Source organism: Gallus gallus, chromosome 4 (assembly GCF_016699485.2).
Source record: "Gallus gallus isolate bGalGal1 chromosome 4, bGalGal1.mat.broiler.GRCg7b, whole genome shotgun sequence".
Classification (NCBI taxonomy): Eukaryota; Metazoa; Chordata; class Aves; order Galliformes; family Phasianidae; genus Gallus; species Gallus gallus.
In genome coordinates, this window is record NC_052535.1 from 50,090,887 (window position 1) to 50,110,446 (window position 19,560).

The 19,560-nt window shown below is 44.9% G+C and overlaps 1 protein-coding gene across 3 annotated transcripts in view; it reads right to left on the reverse strand.

Moving 5' to 3' along the window:
• Nucleotides 1-19,288, reverse strand: part of ADAMTS3 (ADAM metallopeptidase with thrombospondin type 1 motif 3) — a 132,065-nt gene extending 112,777 nt beyond the window's left edge. For all 3 annotated transcript variants that reach the window (XM_015276403.4, XM_040699743.2, XM_040699744.2), the window contains exons 1-3: nucleotides 18,964-19,288; nucleotides 18,360-18,387; nucleotides 7,765-8,171 (exon numbers count right to left, since the gene is read on the reverse strand). In XM_015276403.4, the coding sequence (XP_015131889.1) occupies nucleotides 7,765-8,171; nucleotides 18,360-18,387; nucleotides 18,964-19,032 (504 nt within the window). In that variant the 5' untranslated portion in view covers nucleotides 19,033-19,288. The remainder of the gene's footprint in view (nucleotides 1-7,764; nucleotides 8,172-18,359; nucleotides 18,388-18,963) is intronic.
• Nucleotides 19,289-19,560: the final 272 nt, after the last annotated feature.

Genomic DNA, 19,560 nt, shown 5'->3' on the forward strand with positions numbered 1-19,560 from the left:
TTCATCATCCTCAAACGGGTAGGCACAAAGTCAGGATGAACAATAGCAGTTTCCAAAACTACTTGCTGAAGCAAAGAGATTCGCCCCACGTTTCTGAAAAAGAGCTTTCATTTCACTTGGGTTTCATTTTACTTTGGTAATGGGCTGAGGTAACAGTCCTGAGGAACAGGGAGGGGAGGCAGAGAGGGTTAAGAACAGAGCTGGGACTTGGAAAACCTCACATCTGCTCCCTTCTCCTCAGCTGATCACGTCATTTTTTGCAAAGGTCTCCAAGTAGCTCATCCACCTACCTAAGGTTATCTGTCTTCTCAGGACAATACGGGCACAAATTCTTTGGTGCTTTACTACAACAGAGGAAGCTTCACAAAAAATGAGTTTTGGTGTGAGCTTTGGAAGAAAATAAAAAGAAAGGAAGTTCTTGCATGGGCAAGGGGAGTTTGTTCAAGCAAGAATGGGACATGTAACAGAGGAGGAGAGAATGACATGTAACGGCGGAGAGTCAGGTCTCTTATGAAGCAGAGGCAAATCCACCGTTAGCCCAAATCTGGCCCCACTGTAATAACTTATAAAATCAAGCAAGAAATAAATGGAGCTTGAGCAAACATTGGCATAAACTGACTACATTACACATTCTGAGAATGAAGCACTAGCTTCCCTTGAGTGACAACCTCACAAAGAACCAAACTAGAAACATAAAAGGATCTTCCACATCATATAATTTTACACTGTATAGACATTTTGCTTCCATCACCACCACCTCCCTTCTCAATACTCCTAACTCTTAGCGTCTTATGTAAGGAGCCTGAAATCTTGAATAACTCACATGATGACACTGCATTTTTCCAAGCTTCTGAGTGTTGAGAAATCCCCTTTTCTGTGGATTACCATGCCTGAGAAGTCTCTATCAGCCTCTGGGAAGTGCTACGTACCAGAGCGGTGACAGGGATGAACTCCAAGTCCAGGCTAATAGCAACCAAAGGCGACTGACCCAGCGGCATGCTCTGTCGAGCCAGGGAGACTGACCGAGGTTCCCAGGCCAGGCCCGTCAGTTCAGAGAGGCAGCTGCAACATATCAAGCCCAGTTAATAAGTCTGCAGGGCTGCCAAGAACAGTGAAATGCAAGTGGTAAGAACAGGCATGGCAGGCCAAGGGAGTTCACTGCAAGGATATAATTACTGTGGGAAGTGTGCAACACGGGAGGTAGCACAAATATAAAAATGTTAAATCAGTCTGAGATACCGCTACCATCTGCACAGAGCAGCACATGGTCAGTACACCCATCTATCTCCCCAGCTGCCTGCTCTGTGCTCCCAGAATGTGCCAGGTTACAGATGTCTGTCTGCTCAGCCACAGCCCGGCCTGCGGAAGTGCACTGCTTCCCACGCCATTCTCAGCCTGGGGGAGAGCTCATGGGGCCACAGACCCATTTCCAGCCTCAGGACATATATCATACTCCCCAAGAGCACCCACACCTCTGCCCATCACAGCTGGCTCCCACTACATTCACTGCAGCTGCTCACACACCACAATGCTTCCATCCCCTTCCTGCAGTCCCACACCCAGCACACATAGCCCTGCTTGACGGCGGATCCCTGGTGATATTCTTCTTTAGAAGAGATTCCCATATGCTAGATGCTCAGCAGAAATTCAGCTGTTTGCCTCCAAAACGCTTTTCTAAAAACTGAGAGCAAAGGATCACCAGCTCCTAGAAAGCTATTTCACCATTTAGTAATGTAACCTCCCCAGCATGGGTGAAATCATGCTGAAACAACGCATTAGTGCCAGTATGTGAACACGAAACCTGCCTTTACTCAAGACCTGGTGGAACAATGGGTAATAAGAAGCATTTGAAACTAATCAAAACACCTCAAAACTGTTTAGATCCAGGTATGCACTTAAGTTAAGGCATGTCATTAACTTAAGCATATTTTTAAGGGTCTTTCTGAATCAGGGCTTAAATCTTCATGCAAGTCTCTCTAGTCTGACTTTCTCAAACGTATTTGCACAAGGGAAAGTAATTGTGCACATCTCTGCACATCCTTCCATTTCAACACTTCAAAGGCACTGCAGCCAGTAATGAAAAGAATGCCAAAACCACTGAGGGTAGGCAACTCTCATTAGCTTTCTTTCAAGAAGTTAAGACACAGAGTCAGACAAACATTTGAGAAGTCCTTGCTATTAAGAGATCTGTACTAAGGGACTGTAATGTCAGATAATCACAAAAAAAAACCTCTCAGGATATGCCAAGCACCCTCCCCTCCCGCCCCAGCTGAACATAAATGTGCATGAAAGTACTGACTGTAATGGCTTCAAAGACATACACAAGTTTCTTCATGTCTTGATATCCTTAGAAAAAGGAAATAAAAACAAACAAATGAGGAATCATCTGACACAAATAATGACAGATTCTTCACAGCTTTCCTGTCTTTAAGGATTCTCCTGGTTCAACAGCTGCATGTGAAAAGGCAAGCAGCCTCCTGAAGGGCTCTCATTTGCAAACAGTTTTTCTTCCAGATAAGCGTATGCAGCCCTGGACTTGAAGATCGTGGCTGCTGGGTAAAGTAAGTCACATTTTTCTTGGCAGCTAAAGTCAAAGATGGAAAACCTAACACGCTGGGGCTGGCCCTTGCATTTAAAGTTAGAGCACCTAATGCTCTGATTAGAAACACAAGGCAACATCCACACATTCTTGCATTCCATAAATGTGAATATAAAACAGATCACAATTCAAACAAGGAGACATATGTCTACAGAGACAGACTCCATAGTAAGTACAGTCTAATGCATCACATACCAACATCTGTTTGGGTTTTGTTGCAAAAGGAAGAAAGCTAAATGAGAAACTATTTTTTTTTTTTTTTAACAACACTGAGGAAAATTTGAGAAAAAAAATGGGGAATTATTTACAACAAAAGCAGAGATTCGGTCAAAAGCTTCTACCTTGTTATTTCCCAATGTAAAGTTTGCTGTGCTCCCTTTGTTTACGGTGTGAAACACCTGCAATGTTTGTTTGAAGTGAGTCATTTTCTGTGTCTTCACAGCAGGAACAGCACTGCACATGGCACAAGCAATCTGTGAAAAATGCCTCCTATGAGCTCTGCTTTGAATTGACTGACTTCCTCCTCCTTTAACATGCAACTGTTTTCCCAATTTTCTATAACCATATGCTGCTCTAGAAACATACATCTACTCTCTCAGTAACAAAATTACAAAGCCAGATAGGCTTCAGTAACTTCTGAACAGTAAACTCCTCAAAACCATTAAACCTACAGTAGCATCTTGGTGTCTTGGAACAGAAAACCACAGAAGTGAGGAAGTAGCATACTGCCCATTGTACACGCACCTGCAAGCAGAACAACTTCAGCTGTCTTGGTTAGGCATATGAATTACACAAAACATTTCATGTAATACACTAAGGCACAAAAATTGTTCCCATAGTTATCCAAAAGAGAAGGCACCAGTAACACCATCTGACAAGCTAAACTTGATGATCTTTACGGGTCCCCTCCAACTTGGAATATTCTGATTCTATAACATAAGGCCTTTCATTACTGTTTGTTTGCATAATCTTTGTAAGGAGAACAGAAGGGAAAGTGCTACTCAGGTGTACATAGGGAAGGGGTAGGTGCGACTCAGGTAGGAACGCTTGCCCTAACCCTTTGTAACACTGACTCCCTTTGGTCAGTCTGTGCCTAACGAGACAGCTGAAGAGCACTGAGGTGAAGCACTGCTGTACGGGCACCAGCAAGAAGGAAAAGCGGAACAAGAATTGGGAATGCAAGAACTGGAGATCTGTGAGTGTGTGAGGGACGATCGCACACCCTGCAAGCACTGTCTGGTTAAACTGAGCCGTCTTCCCGATCTTGTCAAGCTCATACAGTGATACGTTCCTCCAACGCTGCAACATATTCTACTTCTGAACATTTACTAAACCAAAACCAAATAAAGAAAAGGCAAAGTGGACTGAAATCTAGGCTATCTATAAACTGATTTCATCATCTGCAGATGAAAGTCACTGAGAGCTTTTCTCCTTCTACCCTTCTCTGATAAGAGATCACAGGCTTCAGTTTCCCAAGCCCACAGAGCCAAAGGATGCTGCTATTTTCAGCTCATGAATGAGAGAATGACACAATGATAACCTTCTAGGAAAAGCACCAGGCTTTCCTTTCATCAGCACTCATCCCTTCCCTTCCCAGTGCTGGATCAACAACATCGCACTGCACCAGCACCAACTTAACTCCACACAGCTGCCATGGCACAGCAAGCCATACTAATATGAACGTACAGAAGAGATAAAGCCAGTATTAATTACAGTAAATATAAGCCATAATTACCAGAGGGCCAAATTCAGCAGTGAGCGACAAGCCACACCTCCTGAAATGAGAGACAAGCGAGGACTTCCCCGTGTGCTATTTAGACTCAAACAATGATTTTGCATGCTGACTGCAATGCTGTCAAGTATTTAACAAACTCCATAATTATTTTAACAATAAATACTGCCATTGGGATGAAAGTAACAGGAGAGAGATAGCACAGGAGCCCAAGGAAACAGCAGCTTCCTGAAACGCAGCACTGCCTTACAATGCCCAAGTTAGAATTAACTTTACACATCTACTCATCCTGAGTTTTACATAGAGAAAATATGAACCAGGGTTTATTTTATTATTATCATAAGCTGACACATTCCTTAGCACTTGTCAGTTACTCACTAAAGTTACATTTTTTTTAAACACAGTAATGAAAATACCAGGCAGCTTCTACATGACGAATTAAGTGTCCTTTTGCTATGACAAGTGTATGCACATGCATGGGATCTTTGTAGCAAAGAGTTATTTTCAAGGGATATTAAACAGATGGGAAGATAGGAATTTGCAAAACTTATGGCACGCAGATGACTATTACAGCAAAAGTAGATATGTAAACTGTTTCAGAACAAAAAATGTTTAAGTATTTTGTTTTTTAAAACCTAAGTTCAGATTCAGGAAGAGACCACGAACAAAATCCTGCTCTACTTGTGTAAATGTCAATAATTCTGTGTACTTACAATGAAGTAATCAAAATTCAGCACCACCGTGTTCCTCATAACCTCATACATCCAAGCACTGAAAGCAAACACTGAACAATATGAAATACAGCAGTCTTTATGAAGTAAAGGTTAATGCAATACATCATTTGGCCCACCTATCAGCGGGTGACTTAAGAGTCATAATTAAAATCTCCTCACACACAAACTAAAATTTGTGAGGCCTTTTGCCAACCAGTGGAAGCCAAGTGGTTGTTTGTTTGTTTGTTTGCTTCTGTTATTGATGATATTAAGCTTGCTTTATAAGCTACGCAGTGAGTGAACTGTAACCATAGTGATTCCTTTTTCTTTTTCCCAGAAGGTAAGAACGTGGGGGGGGCTACCCTGGTAAACACATACATTTCTTACAAGTCAAAAATAAACCTTCTGAATGGACACGTGGCCCTAGAATTTCTCACTGTTGTTCCAGTTTCTGTTAAGCCATATCATCTCACTCTTCACATATTTAGAATACAGTGAGGATCAACTATTCTAGCTTGGTTGTGAGAAGCACCGTACAGCAGCAGCGAAGTCAGAAATTCTAACTTAGAGCTACTCCTGCCAATCCAAGAGCTGCTGGGAGAAAAGAACAACTTAATGTCATCATCAATCTTCAGGATTATTTATTTCACACTCATTTGTTTACAGCTCCTAAAGACTACTACAACAGCGAGGTGAAGTAAGCAAGCTGAAGTGCTCCAAAAAGCTGCTTTTCAGCACAAGCTGTTGCCATTACAGCTGCCCAAAGCAGGGAGCAGTAAAGCTGCTGAGTAGTAAAGCTGAGTAAAAGCAGTAAAGCTTTTACTCTTTGCCAGCCTGTCAGTCCCCCAGCAGCAGTGTAAAATGTAGCACAGGGGCCAGAGTGCCTGCAAAGGCCTGCTGCCTGCTGCTGGCAGGAGGGTCAGACAGCTCACCCCTTCACACCACACACGTGCTCTGATGGTGCCTTCCAATCCTGCCACGTGGTAGGTGGCTCAGGGGCTTAAAGAAGCCCCTCAAAGACTGCACAGGACAGCTTGTGTTGAGATGAACAGAGACAACAGTGACCAGGGAGCATTTACCCACTCTTCTCCCTAAACAGAAGCACGTTTTCCTCTAGTTCAGCCCCTAAAACCATGGAAAGCACTGAAGGGGCTTCTCCTGGGTGCTGTGAGAAAACAGCGGCAATATGACGCACAACTCAGAAACCTCCTTTAGGATCCTCCTTTAGGATCTTGCTGGCACCTGTTGGCTTCTTCTCACATATGCAGAGATTTGTGAACACAGAACCTACTTCATTTCAGTAACCAAAAACACAACACAAGCAGCTTGTCAGCCACATGGCGATCCCTGCTGATATTGCTGTACCCCTTAATCTAATTCCATTTAATCCAATTTACTGTCTTAAAGTGCTCTGGCACTTAACGCAAGAACTTCATTCAGGATTACTGAAAAAACACAGCTCTCAGCCCAATGGTCTCATTCACTGTCAAAGTAACATCCAAGGCTCTGGCTATCCAGGCAGATGTCTGCACGATCTCTGTAAACGCAGCCCACTGTCAACAGATTCCACTAAAAAAAAAAAACAGAAGGAAAAAAGAAGAAAAACTGACAGAAGTAGATAACCTAATATGTAAACATCACCAGTGTTTTCCTTCTTTTAGTAAGGACAGCCAGGGAGTTAGGGTTGTGCACAGCCCTACACGCTGAATGAGGAGTTTCAGACATTTGTGCAGATAGTCACACAGCGACTGCTTTACCTGAAATAAATTACGTGCTGCAGGAGCTGGGAGGTTTGCTAGCCAGCACTTATCACAAAATGGAATCTAATCATTAACATCTCTGGTATGTGACAGGAAGAGGGAAACCTATTTCCAAGAAGGGATTCTTGTTGCAAACTTGTTCATATGATTCCTCCCCTGAATAGCAGTAGGGTAACCACTACATTAATCTTCCTGGATGTTGCAGCCATGTTCCACCACTGCTCCTGCTACTTAAAGAGCACAAGGTAAGTATTGTTAGCTTTCTTTACCGCATGATTGAATTAACGAATGGTATGTGTACTCAATATATTCCAGTCTTTCAATATGGGATTTGTGTACCAAGCCAGTCATTGCAACTCTTGAAGCCACAATGAAATATCACGCGTTTTTAACTAACATAGCAACCGGGCTGGCGTGGTTTGGACAACAAATCATTTATAGATGTGAATCAGTCAACTCTCACATGAGAGCTTCAGATAAAATAGAACTACACATTAAAAAAAGAAAAAGCCTACTTTCTAAATACATCCTTTAGATTTTAAATCTTTCGCTATTTTTGGACTACAGGGCACCCTGCAAATCTGATGCCCAGGAAGTAAAGAGTGACAATTTCCATGCCAAATTCTACACTCACTCATTTAAGTGTTGAAGTAACTTAATTATAAATTCTCCCATTTGTAACACCACCTCAGGAAAGTCGCAAGGAAAACCAACAGATAGCAGGTCTGATTTCTCTCCATCCCACATTAAGGACTTTGTTCATCAAACTCAGAGGAATTATCCCGGATAAAGTCAAAGGACTATGCATAAACGTATACTGAAGTATTTTCTAAGGAATTTATGAAATGGAGTTTTTTTTTTTTTTTAAGTGAAATCATTAGTACTGTACAGTGAAAAGCAACAAAAGCTGAGAACAAAGTGATAAAATGCCAGACATTAATGCCATTAAATAAGCCTTACCAGACCATCACAATTGCTAATTGCAACAGAAGCTCCAGGGATGTCAGTTATGTCTCCCACGTAAGCGCAGTTGGTCCACAGGGGCTCTCTTTTCCACAACCTCTCCGTAGCAGTTCTAGTCTGACTTGAGTTACCAGCATCGTTTCCATTTCCAGTTTCCACAGAGTCTTCGTACCACTCCACAACTGCCTCAGGAGCCACTAAACGAGTGTTGGGTTTCAGCCGGAGATGGAATTCCCTTCCAAACGCGGTGACGTTAAAATACAGCTGTTTGGGGCTCTGGGATACCTCCCGCGTTGATCTTCTTTGATGGCTTGCAGAGAGTACATTGGAGATATAGCTTCCGTCTGCATTGGTACTAATTGGAATCACTAACCCATACGGCCTTGGTCTGCTTTTTGGTAATTCTGCCAAGAGAAATACCCCAAAACAAACTGAAATTAGAACAAGAGTATGGAACAAAACCTTCAGACTGAAGAACAGATGCAGAACTGCAGAAGCGTGTGTCCCTGAAAGGAACAGTGATGCGAGGATGCAGCCGGCCATTGGCCTGACCATAATGGGCTACATTCATGCGCAGAATGCTCCAGCTGCAGCCAATTTGCTATACAACACACAACTACTGCGCCTGCAGACCTAATGTCAAACGCAATGTATGTTGAACCCCTCTGCCTCTCATCTCCACTGCTGGTACTCCCAGTTTAGGATTCCTGTTAGTTACTCTAAACCACTCCGCTGATGAGTTTGGCTGAAGAACAGTAACAACCTGCGTATGTTTTTATAATGACAAGGGACAATGACAAAGGACTGCCCCAGTATGTACTAAATTACCTGCTAGGCAGTTAGTCTGGATAGAAGACATGGCCAAATGTAGGATACGCATTACAGCTCTCTTTACTGTACTCAAACTTACAGATCTTCACCTGGGTACCTTACAGAAAGGCCTAAGTCCTCTTACCACATCAACTGTTCTCATAAACATGCTTTGTACTATTATCACGTCAACACAGAGAGGACACATTAGAAAGAAGAAGTGTCTTTACAGATCATCATGTTACGCAAGCTATAACAAAACAGAGATAATGAGATGGGAAACACATTTCAGCTATAGGAAAAGCACACAGACCATGTCAGGGAGCATGAACACAACAAGTTGTGCCCAGGTATGCACCTCAAATAAACACACACCACAGATGCTGGGATGCAGATTAGGCGCATGCAAAATACCCTCCTTGTGCCAAATTTTTCAAGAAGCAGGTCTTTCATGACTCTATTTTCATAAAGCTTGCAGAGCAAACCCTGAAATATTCATTTATATTTATCTGGGGAGTTTCCTGGGGTTTAGGTTTGCTTGACAGCCAAAGAAGAGGTAGCAACCCTTCTGAACTCTCCTGTAAGAAATGCCAACTCTGTCATGCACCTTAAGCAGAATTGTTTGCTCCTGTGTCAAGGTCTCCATAAAGATACTGAAAAGCAAGTGACAAGTTATTGCTCTCTATAACTACCTGAAGGGAGGTTGTAGTGAGCTGGGTGTCAGCCTCTTCTCTCGTGTGACTAGTGATAGGACGAGAGGGAATGGCTTCAGACTGCACCAGGGAAGGTTCAGGCTGGACGTTAGGAAATACTACTTCTCTGAAAGGGTGGTCAGGCACTGGAATGGGCTGCCCAGAGAGGTGGTGGAGTCACCGACCCTGCAGGTGTTCAAGGAACGTCTGGATGTTGTGTTGAGGGACATGGTTTAGTGAGAACCATTGGTGATGGGCGGATGGTTGGACTGGGTGATCTTGTGGATCTTTTCCAACCTTGGTGATTCTATGATTCTATGTTTGGTAAATAACTGCAATTTAGATACTAATTTCTGCAGTCTCAAAAAACTGAAAAGACAAGAATCCAGTGGATATCACATCACTGATAGTGACATAAGCAACAGCTTTTCCCTCTACAGGAGAGAAAAAGCTAATAAATCCTCTTACCCATTAACTTGCTATTGCCTTTCCTCTTTGCAGAACTTGAATAACGGAACTCAAAACTAACAGATTAGTTGCTTTTTTCCTATGCTACAGATTTCCATCTAAACCTTGCATCTTCCTGCAGTACACAAAAGTCATAACAATAGCAGAACAACCATTACTGATCATATTGCCCAAAGCAGGTGCGTTCAACTCACGGCCCACAGGCCGCATGCAGTCCAGCACAGCCCCAGGTGAGCACCCATTGCTCAGCAACAACCAAACAGCAGTGCACTATTAAGTGTATATGGACTGAAACCAGGGCACGGGGCGCGCTGCAGCACTGACTCAAGTTACAGCAAACAGTTGTATGCATTGTGAGAGATGGCCTAAACACAGTCCTGTGCACAGCAAAAAACATGCAGTGTTGCTTTCCATTCTGACAAAGGAATTTGAGAACAGGTTTCAAGAGTGCTGGAAAAAAACATCACTTTTTGTGTATTTGCAATTCTGTTTTCAGTTGATACAAATAAATGGCCTGTGAATTTTCAACTGGAGTGTATAGAGTTGCAATCGGACATTCCCATGGGGCAAATCAGGATGCCGTGTAATTATCAGCAGCAACATTAGCTGGCTTGTAAAATTCCCACTAGGTTCTGAATTTGCCTATGTGAACGCAACACCTAAGAAATAAATAAATAAAGGCCCCTTTCTATTCTTCTGTGCAGTCGGTTACCTGGATCCTCTGAAAATAGCATTCTTAGTCCTAGAGAATAATTATTTTCCCCCTCCACTCTCTGATGCTCTCAGACACTGATGAGAACAGCAAGACTTTTGCTCAGAGAAAGGTTTTCTGCTGTTACGGCTTATCGCATTCAGCCCTTCATCATGACACACGCACGCCTTAAGGTAACTGTACACCACTGTAAAACAAGTTCATCTTTTCTGCAAGACCTTTGCAACCTGGGAGTAATCAGGATATTTGGTGTCTGATTTCCATCCTGTAAAAGGAGAAGGAGACACATTCCCAGGCCAGGTCACACTCCAGGCCAAAACACTGCTAAGAAATGCACCAACTCTGAAGTCTTATTACCTACGTAACAGTTAAAAAGACATTAAGGACAGAATTATTCCCTAGTTCTTCTCCTGAGAGAACTGGCTAAAGCACTATTAGAGTGCTATTACTGATCCTTTCAATTTAAAGGCCTCCAGGGTTGGGTAGCTCAGATGGTACCACTAAGTGCCACTGAGAATTCCTCAAATAAATATAATTAAATGAAAAATGTTACTCATTCTCAAGGTGAATCGCACTTGAACTGAAAATTCATACGTAGATAAAAAGCTCAGTAGCTAATACCTTTTTCCTGGAAGCAGCAGCTGCTTGTTTTACAAGACTTGCAAATTCAACTAATAAATTTGGTAGGAAAACATTCCTCAGGGCTTCATACAGCTGCTTTTTCTCCAGCTTGCTTTTATTCCAGTTACCGTGGGGTTTGACTGAAAAATAATGCATAGCACTAGTAGAAGACAGAATGACATTTAAGTTCTTGCACTATAAATATCTTTATGTAACACACAGATGCCGTCCAGGTCGGATGGGGCCCTGAGCACCCTCACCTAGGTGGAGGCATGTAGCAGGGGGTTGGAACTGGATGGGCTTTGAGGTCCCTTCCAATCCAAGCCATTCTATGAACTGACATACATCTACTCAACAAACCGATAGGTACTATATCCCAGAGAAGTGAAAAGTTCATTATAATTTTTATTGATCTGAAAACTTAATCCATGTCCCACCACTACCAGTCACTGTGCTTCTCAATTGTCTTTTTCACCATACACACCAAGAGCAGGAAACAGAGCTTTTGGGTTGTATATCCTAACGGGGTCAAAGCAAAAATCTTGACTCTCACATGACGTCAACAGTGGGATTGGGTGCACCCTCAGCAAGTCTACAGATGACATCAAGCTGTGAAGTGCAGTTGATATGGCATGCCATTAGGAGAGACCTAGACAGGCTAAAGCAGTGGGCCCAGGTGAACTTGATGAGGTTCAACAAAGCAAAGATCATGCACCTGGGTTGTGGAAACCCCTGCTGTCCGTACAAGCTGGGGCATGTAAGAATGCGGCATAGCCCTGTCAAAAAGGACTTGGGGGTACTGGTAGATGGCAGGCTGGACATGAGCCACTTATGTCCCCTCAAAGCCCAGAAAGCCATCCATATCCTGAGCTGCACCAAAAGAAGAGTGGCCAGCAGGTCAAGGAAGGTGATCGTGCCCCTCTAGTCTGTGTCAATGAGACCTCATCTGGAGAACTGTGTCCAGATGTGGAGTCCTCAGTGCAGGAGAGATGTGGACCTGTTGGGAGTGCCTCCAGAGGAAAGCCACAGAAATGAGCCCAGGGATGGAACATCCCCTGTATGAGGACAGGCTGAGAGTGCTGGGGCTGCTCAGCCTGGAGAAGAGAAGGCTCTGGGAAGGCCCGAGAGCAGCCTTTAATATCTGAAGAAGGATTATAAGAAAGAAAATAACAGACTTGTGATAGGAAAAGAGAAAATAGTTTCAAACTAAAAGGGGAGATTTAGCCTGGATATAATGAAAAAGGTAGTGAAGCACTGGAATAGATTGCCCAAAGAGGTGGTGGATGCTCTGTCCCTGGAGACACTCAAGGTCAGGCTGGACAGGGCTCCGAGCAACCTGATGTAGCTGTAGGTGTCCCTGTTCCTTGCAGGGGAGTTGAACCAGATGACTTTTAAGGGTTCCTTCCAATTTAAACAATTCTATGATCTCTACGACTCCCTAAGCTTCAGTGATGAGAATTCATTCACAGACTGACACTCTCCTTTTATCTCACAGAGACTCTTCACAGCTTTTCTTTTATTCCCTTCTTAAAGCAGGCTGTACAATGCCAGAGACCACAGTTCCAGTGATCAAATTCTGCATTCGCTGCACAATTCAGAAATTGCTTTGCACATCTTGCAGCAGAATTCCTAAATTCCTTTTTGTGAGTGCAATAAAAAAGAGAAATTATTTTTGTTAAGAACAAGAATAGCCAACTAGCCACAAGAAGGTAAGCATAAAGGATGGAAAATAAGAATTGTCATATTTTTGAGTCAGCAAAAGCCCTTTCCAGAGTCTCTAAGTAGTGAGCTAGAAGAGGAAATGCCTTTTATCCAAAGGCAATTAAAATTAAATGTGACATAACTGAGGACATCTAAACTCCTCCACTGACTTCTATTACCCCTTTTCCGCAGCTCTTAGGAAATGCTACGCCAGCTGTAGGTGTTCCCTTTCCTATGCTAAAATTCCAGAGTCACTCTTTTCTGCTAATTCAGAGCTTTCAGTAATGACCACAGAAGAACACAGAGAAACAGAAAAAGCACTTAACCTCAAATTTTCTTCATTTTTGCATCTGGCTTTGAACTGCTGTTCCAGTTGCACAACGTTTAAGTTGAAAGGAAACACTTGTGAGATAATATCACATTCTTTCCCTGCGTGCCAAAACATAACTCATTAGAGAATGCCTCTGCAAAAGTCTTATCTCTAATTTTTTTTCCCAGATACGCATGAAACTGAAGGATTACCACCACTGGCTCACAGTAGTTGTCACTGCGCTGTGAAACTGTTGACAACTGAGGTTCAAAAGCCCTAAACCTTTTTTATTATTTGTTAAAATCAACATTTAGGAGAGCTTTACGTGTATATATATATATATATATATACATATATATACATATATATATATATATATATATATATATACATACACACACACGTGTGTGTGTGTGTATGTATGTATATATTTGAAAATCACTGATCAAAAATCATTCATTTGAATGCCAACAGTACCATTTGAAAATCATACAAATCCTCTTAAAGAACAAGATTTCAAAAGCACAGTCTAAACTGAAATCAGCAAAAACAGCAGAAAGGCAGGAATTGCTGAAGATACATGAAACATTATTTCCACGTCTAGACTAAGCTACACAAGTTTGAAGACATTACTTTTTTCTTAGGAATTATTTAAATGCCATTTAGTGTTCATTACCCTGATGGGATTTTCGCTAACACAGCACGTACAACGGCTGCTCCAAGAGTAATGCCTCCTATTTTATCCTATTAGCCCACATCAGAGGCAGATGTTGGAGGTACAGCAGCGTAAGTTGAACCTTCCCACCAATATTCCATTACATTGTTGCTGTGTGACAGATTGCAGCAGAGGGGCAGTCTGGCAGAATGGTGGCGCCCAGTGCCATTCACTGACACTTGCTGAATGTTGATGGAGACCAACCAGTGGATGTGAGCACAGAGTGACAACAGGTGGTGCGCTTCAGCAGTGGCAACAGTGCTGTGAAAGACAGGCCACGCTCCAGATAACCATGCACGGCTACCACACCACAAAGTTAATAGAACCTCAATCAGCTCATCCACACTAACTGGTGGATTATGACCAGGGAACTGTGTTCAGCACTGAATACTGGTTTCAGTGCATTGGAAATGATGGTGGCAATGTCGGAATACCACAAAGTTTGCACCAGGTGGGTCCCACAAATGCTCACACAGGAGCAAAAAGAACACCGTATGCACACATATCACAACCAACTGAACCAACACGGGGCTGAAGGTGACAGTTCCCTCAATCACATCATTACCAGTGATGAGACACTGTGTCACCACTGTGAGCTGGCATCAAAACAGCAGTCCGAGGAGCGGCAACACTTGAATTCCCCATGGAAGAAAAAGCTCCCTCAGCAGCCCTCAGCAGGTAAAGTGATGTGCACTGCCTGGTTGGACAGGAAAGGGGCGATCCTTCTGGCTTCCCCGCAATCCGAACAAACCATCAACTCTGACCACTGCACTGCAATGCTGACTAAGCTGAAGGCTCAAACTTCCAGGCAGGCCAGAGAATAGGGCAACCTTTCTCTTGCAGCACGGTAACACCGGGCCCCAGACCAGCTTCGAGACAGTGACAATCCTGGCTGGAAGGTCCTACCACACCCACTGTATAGTCCGGATTGTCCAGATTTGGCACCTTCTGACTTCCATCTGTTCAGGCTGATGAAAGATGGACTGAATGGGCAACATTTTCCTAGTGGTGATGCTGTCACAGCAGCTGTGAAACAGTGGGTCACCTCTACTGGTGCAGATTTGTATGAGCGTGGCATGCAGGCTCTTAAGTCGTTGCCTACAAAAAATGCAGAGCTAATGGTGGTGACTACATTGAAAAATACTGTTTTGCAGCAGACAATTTGCTCTATCAAATAACACAATTGTGCTCTTTGCATTTGTTCTAGTTCCCATGAAAATAAGTGAGAGGCATTACTTTCAGAGCAACATGAATTTTGATAACTAGACATCCCACATTCCAGTCTTCTGCACTGCAGACAGAGTACCACTAGCACCAAACAAATCAGGTTTTTTGATCACAGGAGCTCCTTCACCCTTTACAGTGACCTGCAAAATCACATCCATTAAGTGCTGGCATCACAATTTCTTTCCAAACATTTTCTGCGCTGTGGCAACGAGATGTGAGTTAAGTCCTACTCACAGTAACCATTTGCCTCATCAGATTGCTGGCATATATTCTAACTAGGAATACCCACATGTAAACCTACAGAATTATATCATAAAGCACAACCGCTTTTGCAAAGATGATGCTATGCTGGGCACTGTGCAATGAAACAAACGGGCAGGCATTGGGCTGCCTGCCCAATGGCAGGGTGGATTTCCACACAACTTTGCATCTAAGCAGGGAGGAGGCTGTGCAGCATACCTCAGTGCTAGACACTGCAAGCTGAATGAAGAAAAGCAAAGGGCTGCAAGAATACAGGCTCACAAGGTATATATACACACCTCTCATCAGTGTCCTCATTCCTTTACTTCACTGTCAATTTGTTCCAGGCACACAAGAAACTCAAATTTTGTGATTTCCACAGCTCCTCCTGAACTGCAAAGTCACCTTGCATAACACTGGCGAGTTTGTTTTATCCAGGCTCTGTAGCAGCCCGATGCTGCTCTTCCCGGGTTAGATATCAGAGCCTTCTCCCAGTAGCAGCATGAAATGCTGATGTTCTGCTGTGTGGACGCTGAGAGACACGAAAAGTGAAGATGCAGCACCACCCTGAGTGCCAGTAAATTCAGGCTTACTATTTCACAAGCAACAGCAAGATTTCCTCTTTGCAGTTTCCAGGTTTTGCAGTTTATTATGCATTAAAGTGGTTAATTAAGATAGGATAAGTTCCTATCTATATAATACATTTTGTACTAGTATTAAAAAAAAAATCCTATATGCTTTAATTTGTCCTAAGTGACTTTCCAGACTACCAAAAAAAAAAAAAAAAAGATTAGCTGGTGACAGCAGCCAGCCCTGGGCCAAATCAAAATATACAACACCAATGCAAAGTGACACTTAATAGGGACTTAAAAGTAGGACAGCCCATTTGGAGGCAATCCTAATGCAAGTTTTACTGTAGTTATTAAACCTCTAAACTGAGTAGGCAGTAGCTTTTCCAATCAGAATTTACAGGATAAAACATTACTTGAAATATTAACAGTTAAAAAAATGGAAAGGACAAACCTAGTCTGTGTTTACTAGGTATTTTTTCCTTTGAAAATACGGACTTCCCTTCAGTGAAATACTATCAATCCCTCAAAAGCCAGAGCTTAGTGCAGACAAGCTGGTTTGGTCAGACAGCTAACTCTCAGCCTTGCCGGGCTGAACAGAATATCACCAGGACACCGTGCATTTGTGCCAAGGAGACACAAGCTCGCTTTTGCCAGGCACCAACCAACACTGAGTCTCACAGCAAAGGGCTGTGTGCTGCTGAACCACATGAGGGGACACTGCACACACGACCCTGTGAGCAGATAGAACCACCATCTCATACCCTGCCCATCTCTACCTGAGACCAGAGGAACATTTGAGTTAGACAGGGCCCTTAAAGGTCCTCTAGTCCAACTCTCCTGCAAGGAACAAGGACACCTACAGCTACATCACGCTGCTCAAGAGCTTGGTCTAGCCTGACCCTGACTATCCAAGGGTCATCCAAGGGAATATCCAATATCCATCTCCAAGGATGAGGCACCCACCACATCTCTGGCAACCTATTCCAGTGTTTCGCTCCCTTAATCACTAACAGCTGGGCTACAAGCCATGCAGAGAGCCTCCCACATGGGCCGCGCAGCCCTGTCCTGGGATGCTTTGCTTAGGGGCCTTCATTCACCTTCTACCGCGTGTCATGTCTCTCCCATGGATCCCGCATGCCTCAAACCCTCCCAGGCTGCACCAATACTGAGACCACAAAAGAAAGAAAAAACTGAAAGGAAAAAGATTTCTCCTCCAGGTTCAAGAAACTGTCTTACTGTATAATTTAAATGACGCATTCCTGTATAGCTTATGGCTTCTGAAGTTGAAATACAATCCATTTCTCAAGGAAACAACCAGAAATAAAGCACTGAAATGCCACTGGAAAAAAGAGGTCTGTTTACCAGCTAGGTTTAAATGTACCTAACTGTTTCAAATCCCATTATTCACCGATGACAGTGGAAATCAACCTAAGCCTTTAAGAATGCAGTGCCAGGACTGAAATTGAGACAAGAGCTCCAAAATTTAAAGAAATACCTGAAACCATTTTCTGAACAAAACTGCAGGTCAAAACCTGAACCAAACCTCAAAATCAGAGCTCTAATGGCAACTGGAAACAGAACTGCATAGGGTCCCTAGAACTGCATAGGCGCTACCGGTCCTTAATGAGAAGCTCCAGAACACCATAAAGGCAATTGTGCTCAACAGCGACTGTGGTCAGCTGGTTCCAGGGCTGCCCTCAGAACCACAGGGCAGGGGAGACGGCAGTCTCACACTGATGCTCTGGAGAGAGGACACTGACTTTTGCATCTTTCCACAACCTCTTCCACCCCACGTGGCACTAAATTATCTGTCAGCTTAAATCAACGCAGAGCTACAGCAACTAGATTGTGTGCACATGCTCCTAATTATACGAAGCTTCCCATCCCTCTTAGGAAAAAGTCAGGCCTCAGATTGCAGCATGACGTACCCTGGTTCATTTCAGCACCCTCATTCATCATGGACACTGATCTCGCCGCGCTATACTTTCTGATGTGGGTCTACCAGTTTATAACGCAGCAGTGGACACCAACTGGACATGCAGCAAGCACATCTTTCCATAAAGGAAACAGGTAGAGGTCTCAGCATTAGACAAGTTATCCAACTAGAAGAAAAGGCTGAACACTTCCAGGACAGAAGAAGAGTGGTATGAAGACATGACTTGTGCCAGCTAACTAGTGTGTTTCCTCCTTGGTTCAGCAAAGCACAAATGAACAGAAAGCATCTGACTCAGTGCAGATTTGCCATGACACTCACATGGCTGGTTAAAGCATGCTGCAGCTTTGAACTTTTGCTGTTTTATTTTTAAAAAGGGACGTACAGAGTTAACGGGATGAAAGAGCTTGAAATGAGAGGCCATGCAAATCCAAGTCATGCCACAGCACTGTGAAACCACAAATGCTCCTGGGTGGTAACAGTGTGGGGGAACAGAGGGGAACGGTTGCCCGGGCACAGACCATTATTCCAGAAAATAAACGAGTTTGTTGTTACTTTTTGACAGCTGAAATAACAGTTAAAGAGACTTACCTATTTGGATCTGTTGTTCTTCACCAGCCTGCAGGAGAGAAAAGAAACACATGCACAAAGTGTAACTGCTGTAATTACTATGCAACGTGTGACAGACGACTGTTTCTAGAAGGCTGAAAAATCCCTCGGTTCGCATCGCACCACTTTTTACATCTCTGCTTTTGGTTTCCAGGGTTGGCATTTTCCCTCAGCTGAACAAACAGCCGTGTCTGGCAGTAAACTAAGAGAGCCCTTAATAAGTTTAATATAAATAGAGGAGCTACGGAATCCTGATTCAGAACGACCTCTTCTATCTATCGGGACACCCAGAAAGCAAGAGTTCGGTGCCCAATGAAAGGCCCCCGGTCGGTGCGAGTGACCGAGCGCTGAGCCCCGGAGAGCGCGGGGCGGACGGCTCCTTCGCCGCTCTGCCACGGAGCGGAGACGGGGCGGCAGGCGGAGATCAGCAGCCACCAGCGCGGGGCCGGGGCTGCGCTACACCCAGCGGGCGAACTCCGCAGCTCCGCCGCCTTCTCGGACGAGGCCGGGGGACCCCGCGAGCGGGAGGGAGGGCAGGGGAGCGCCGGAGCCGCCGGGCCGGTCGCTCGCTCTCTCGCTCACTCACCTGCCGGCCGGCTGCAGCGCGGGCCCCCAGGAGCGCGGCTGCCACTACCCACAGGGGCAGGAGCACCATCACGAGCCGGCCGCCCGCGGACCGCCGCCCCGCGCGACCGCACGCTCCCGGCCCCGGCCGCGCTCTTCCTCTCCTCCTCCGTTCGCCTTCTTCTCCGGCTCTCTCTCCCTGCGAGCCCCCGCCTCGGCCGTCCCCGGGCTGCAGCACCCCGCTAGCGCCGGCGCCCCGGGGCCGGCGGCCGGGCGGGCTGGGCGCGAGCGGCGGTGGGGCGGCGAGCGACCGCGCCGCCTCCTGTTGCTCGCTGCGCCCTGCCTGCGCCACGCATCGCGACCTGCGGCGCTAATAAAGCCGCACCGGCCCCCGGGCGCGGCCCCGCCTTCGGCACGGCTCGGCACACCGACGTCAGGGCCGCCCAGCCGCCAGCGGCCGCCGGAGCCGCACCTGGGCCGGCCCGGGGCTCCGCCGCCCCCTCACAAAGGACGCGCCCCGAGCGGCCCGCCGAGGGGAGCGGGCGCGGGGCAGGTGCAGCGCGAGCCCGGGCAGCGCCTCAGGCCGCTGACAGGGCCGCAGTCCCGCGCCACAAAGAGC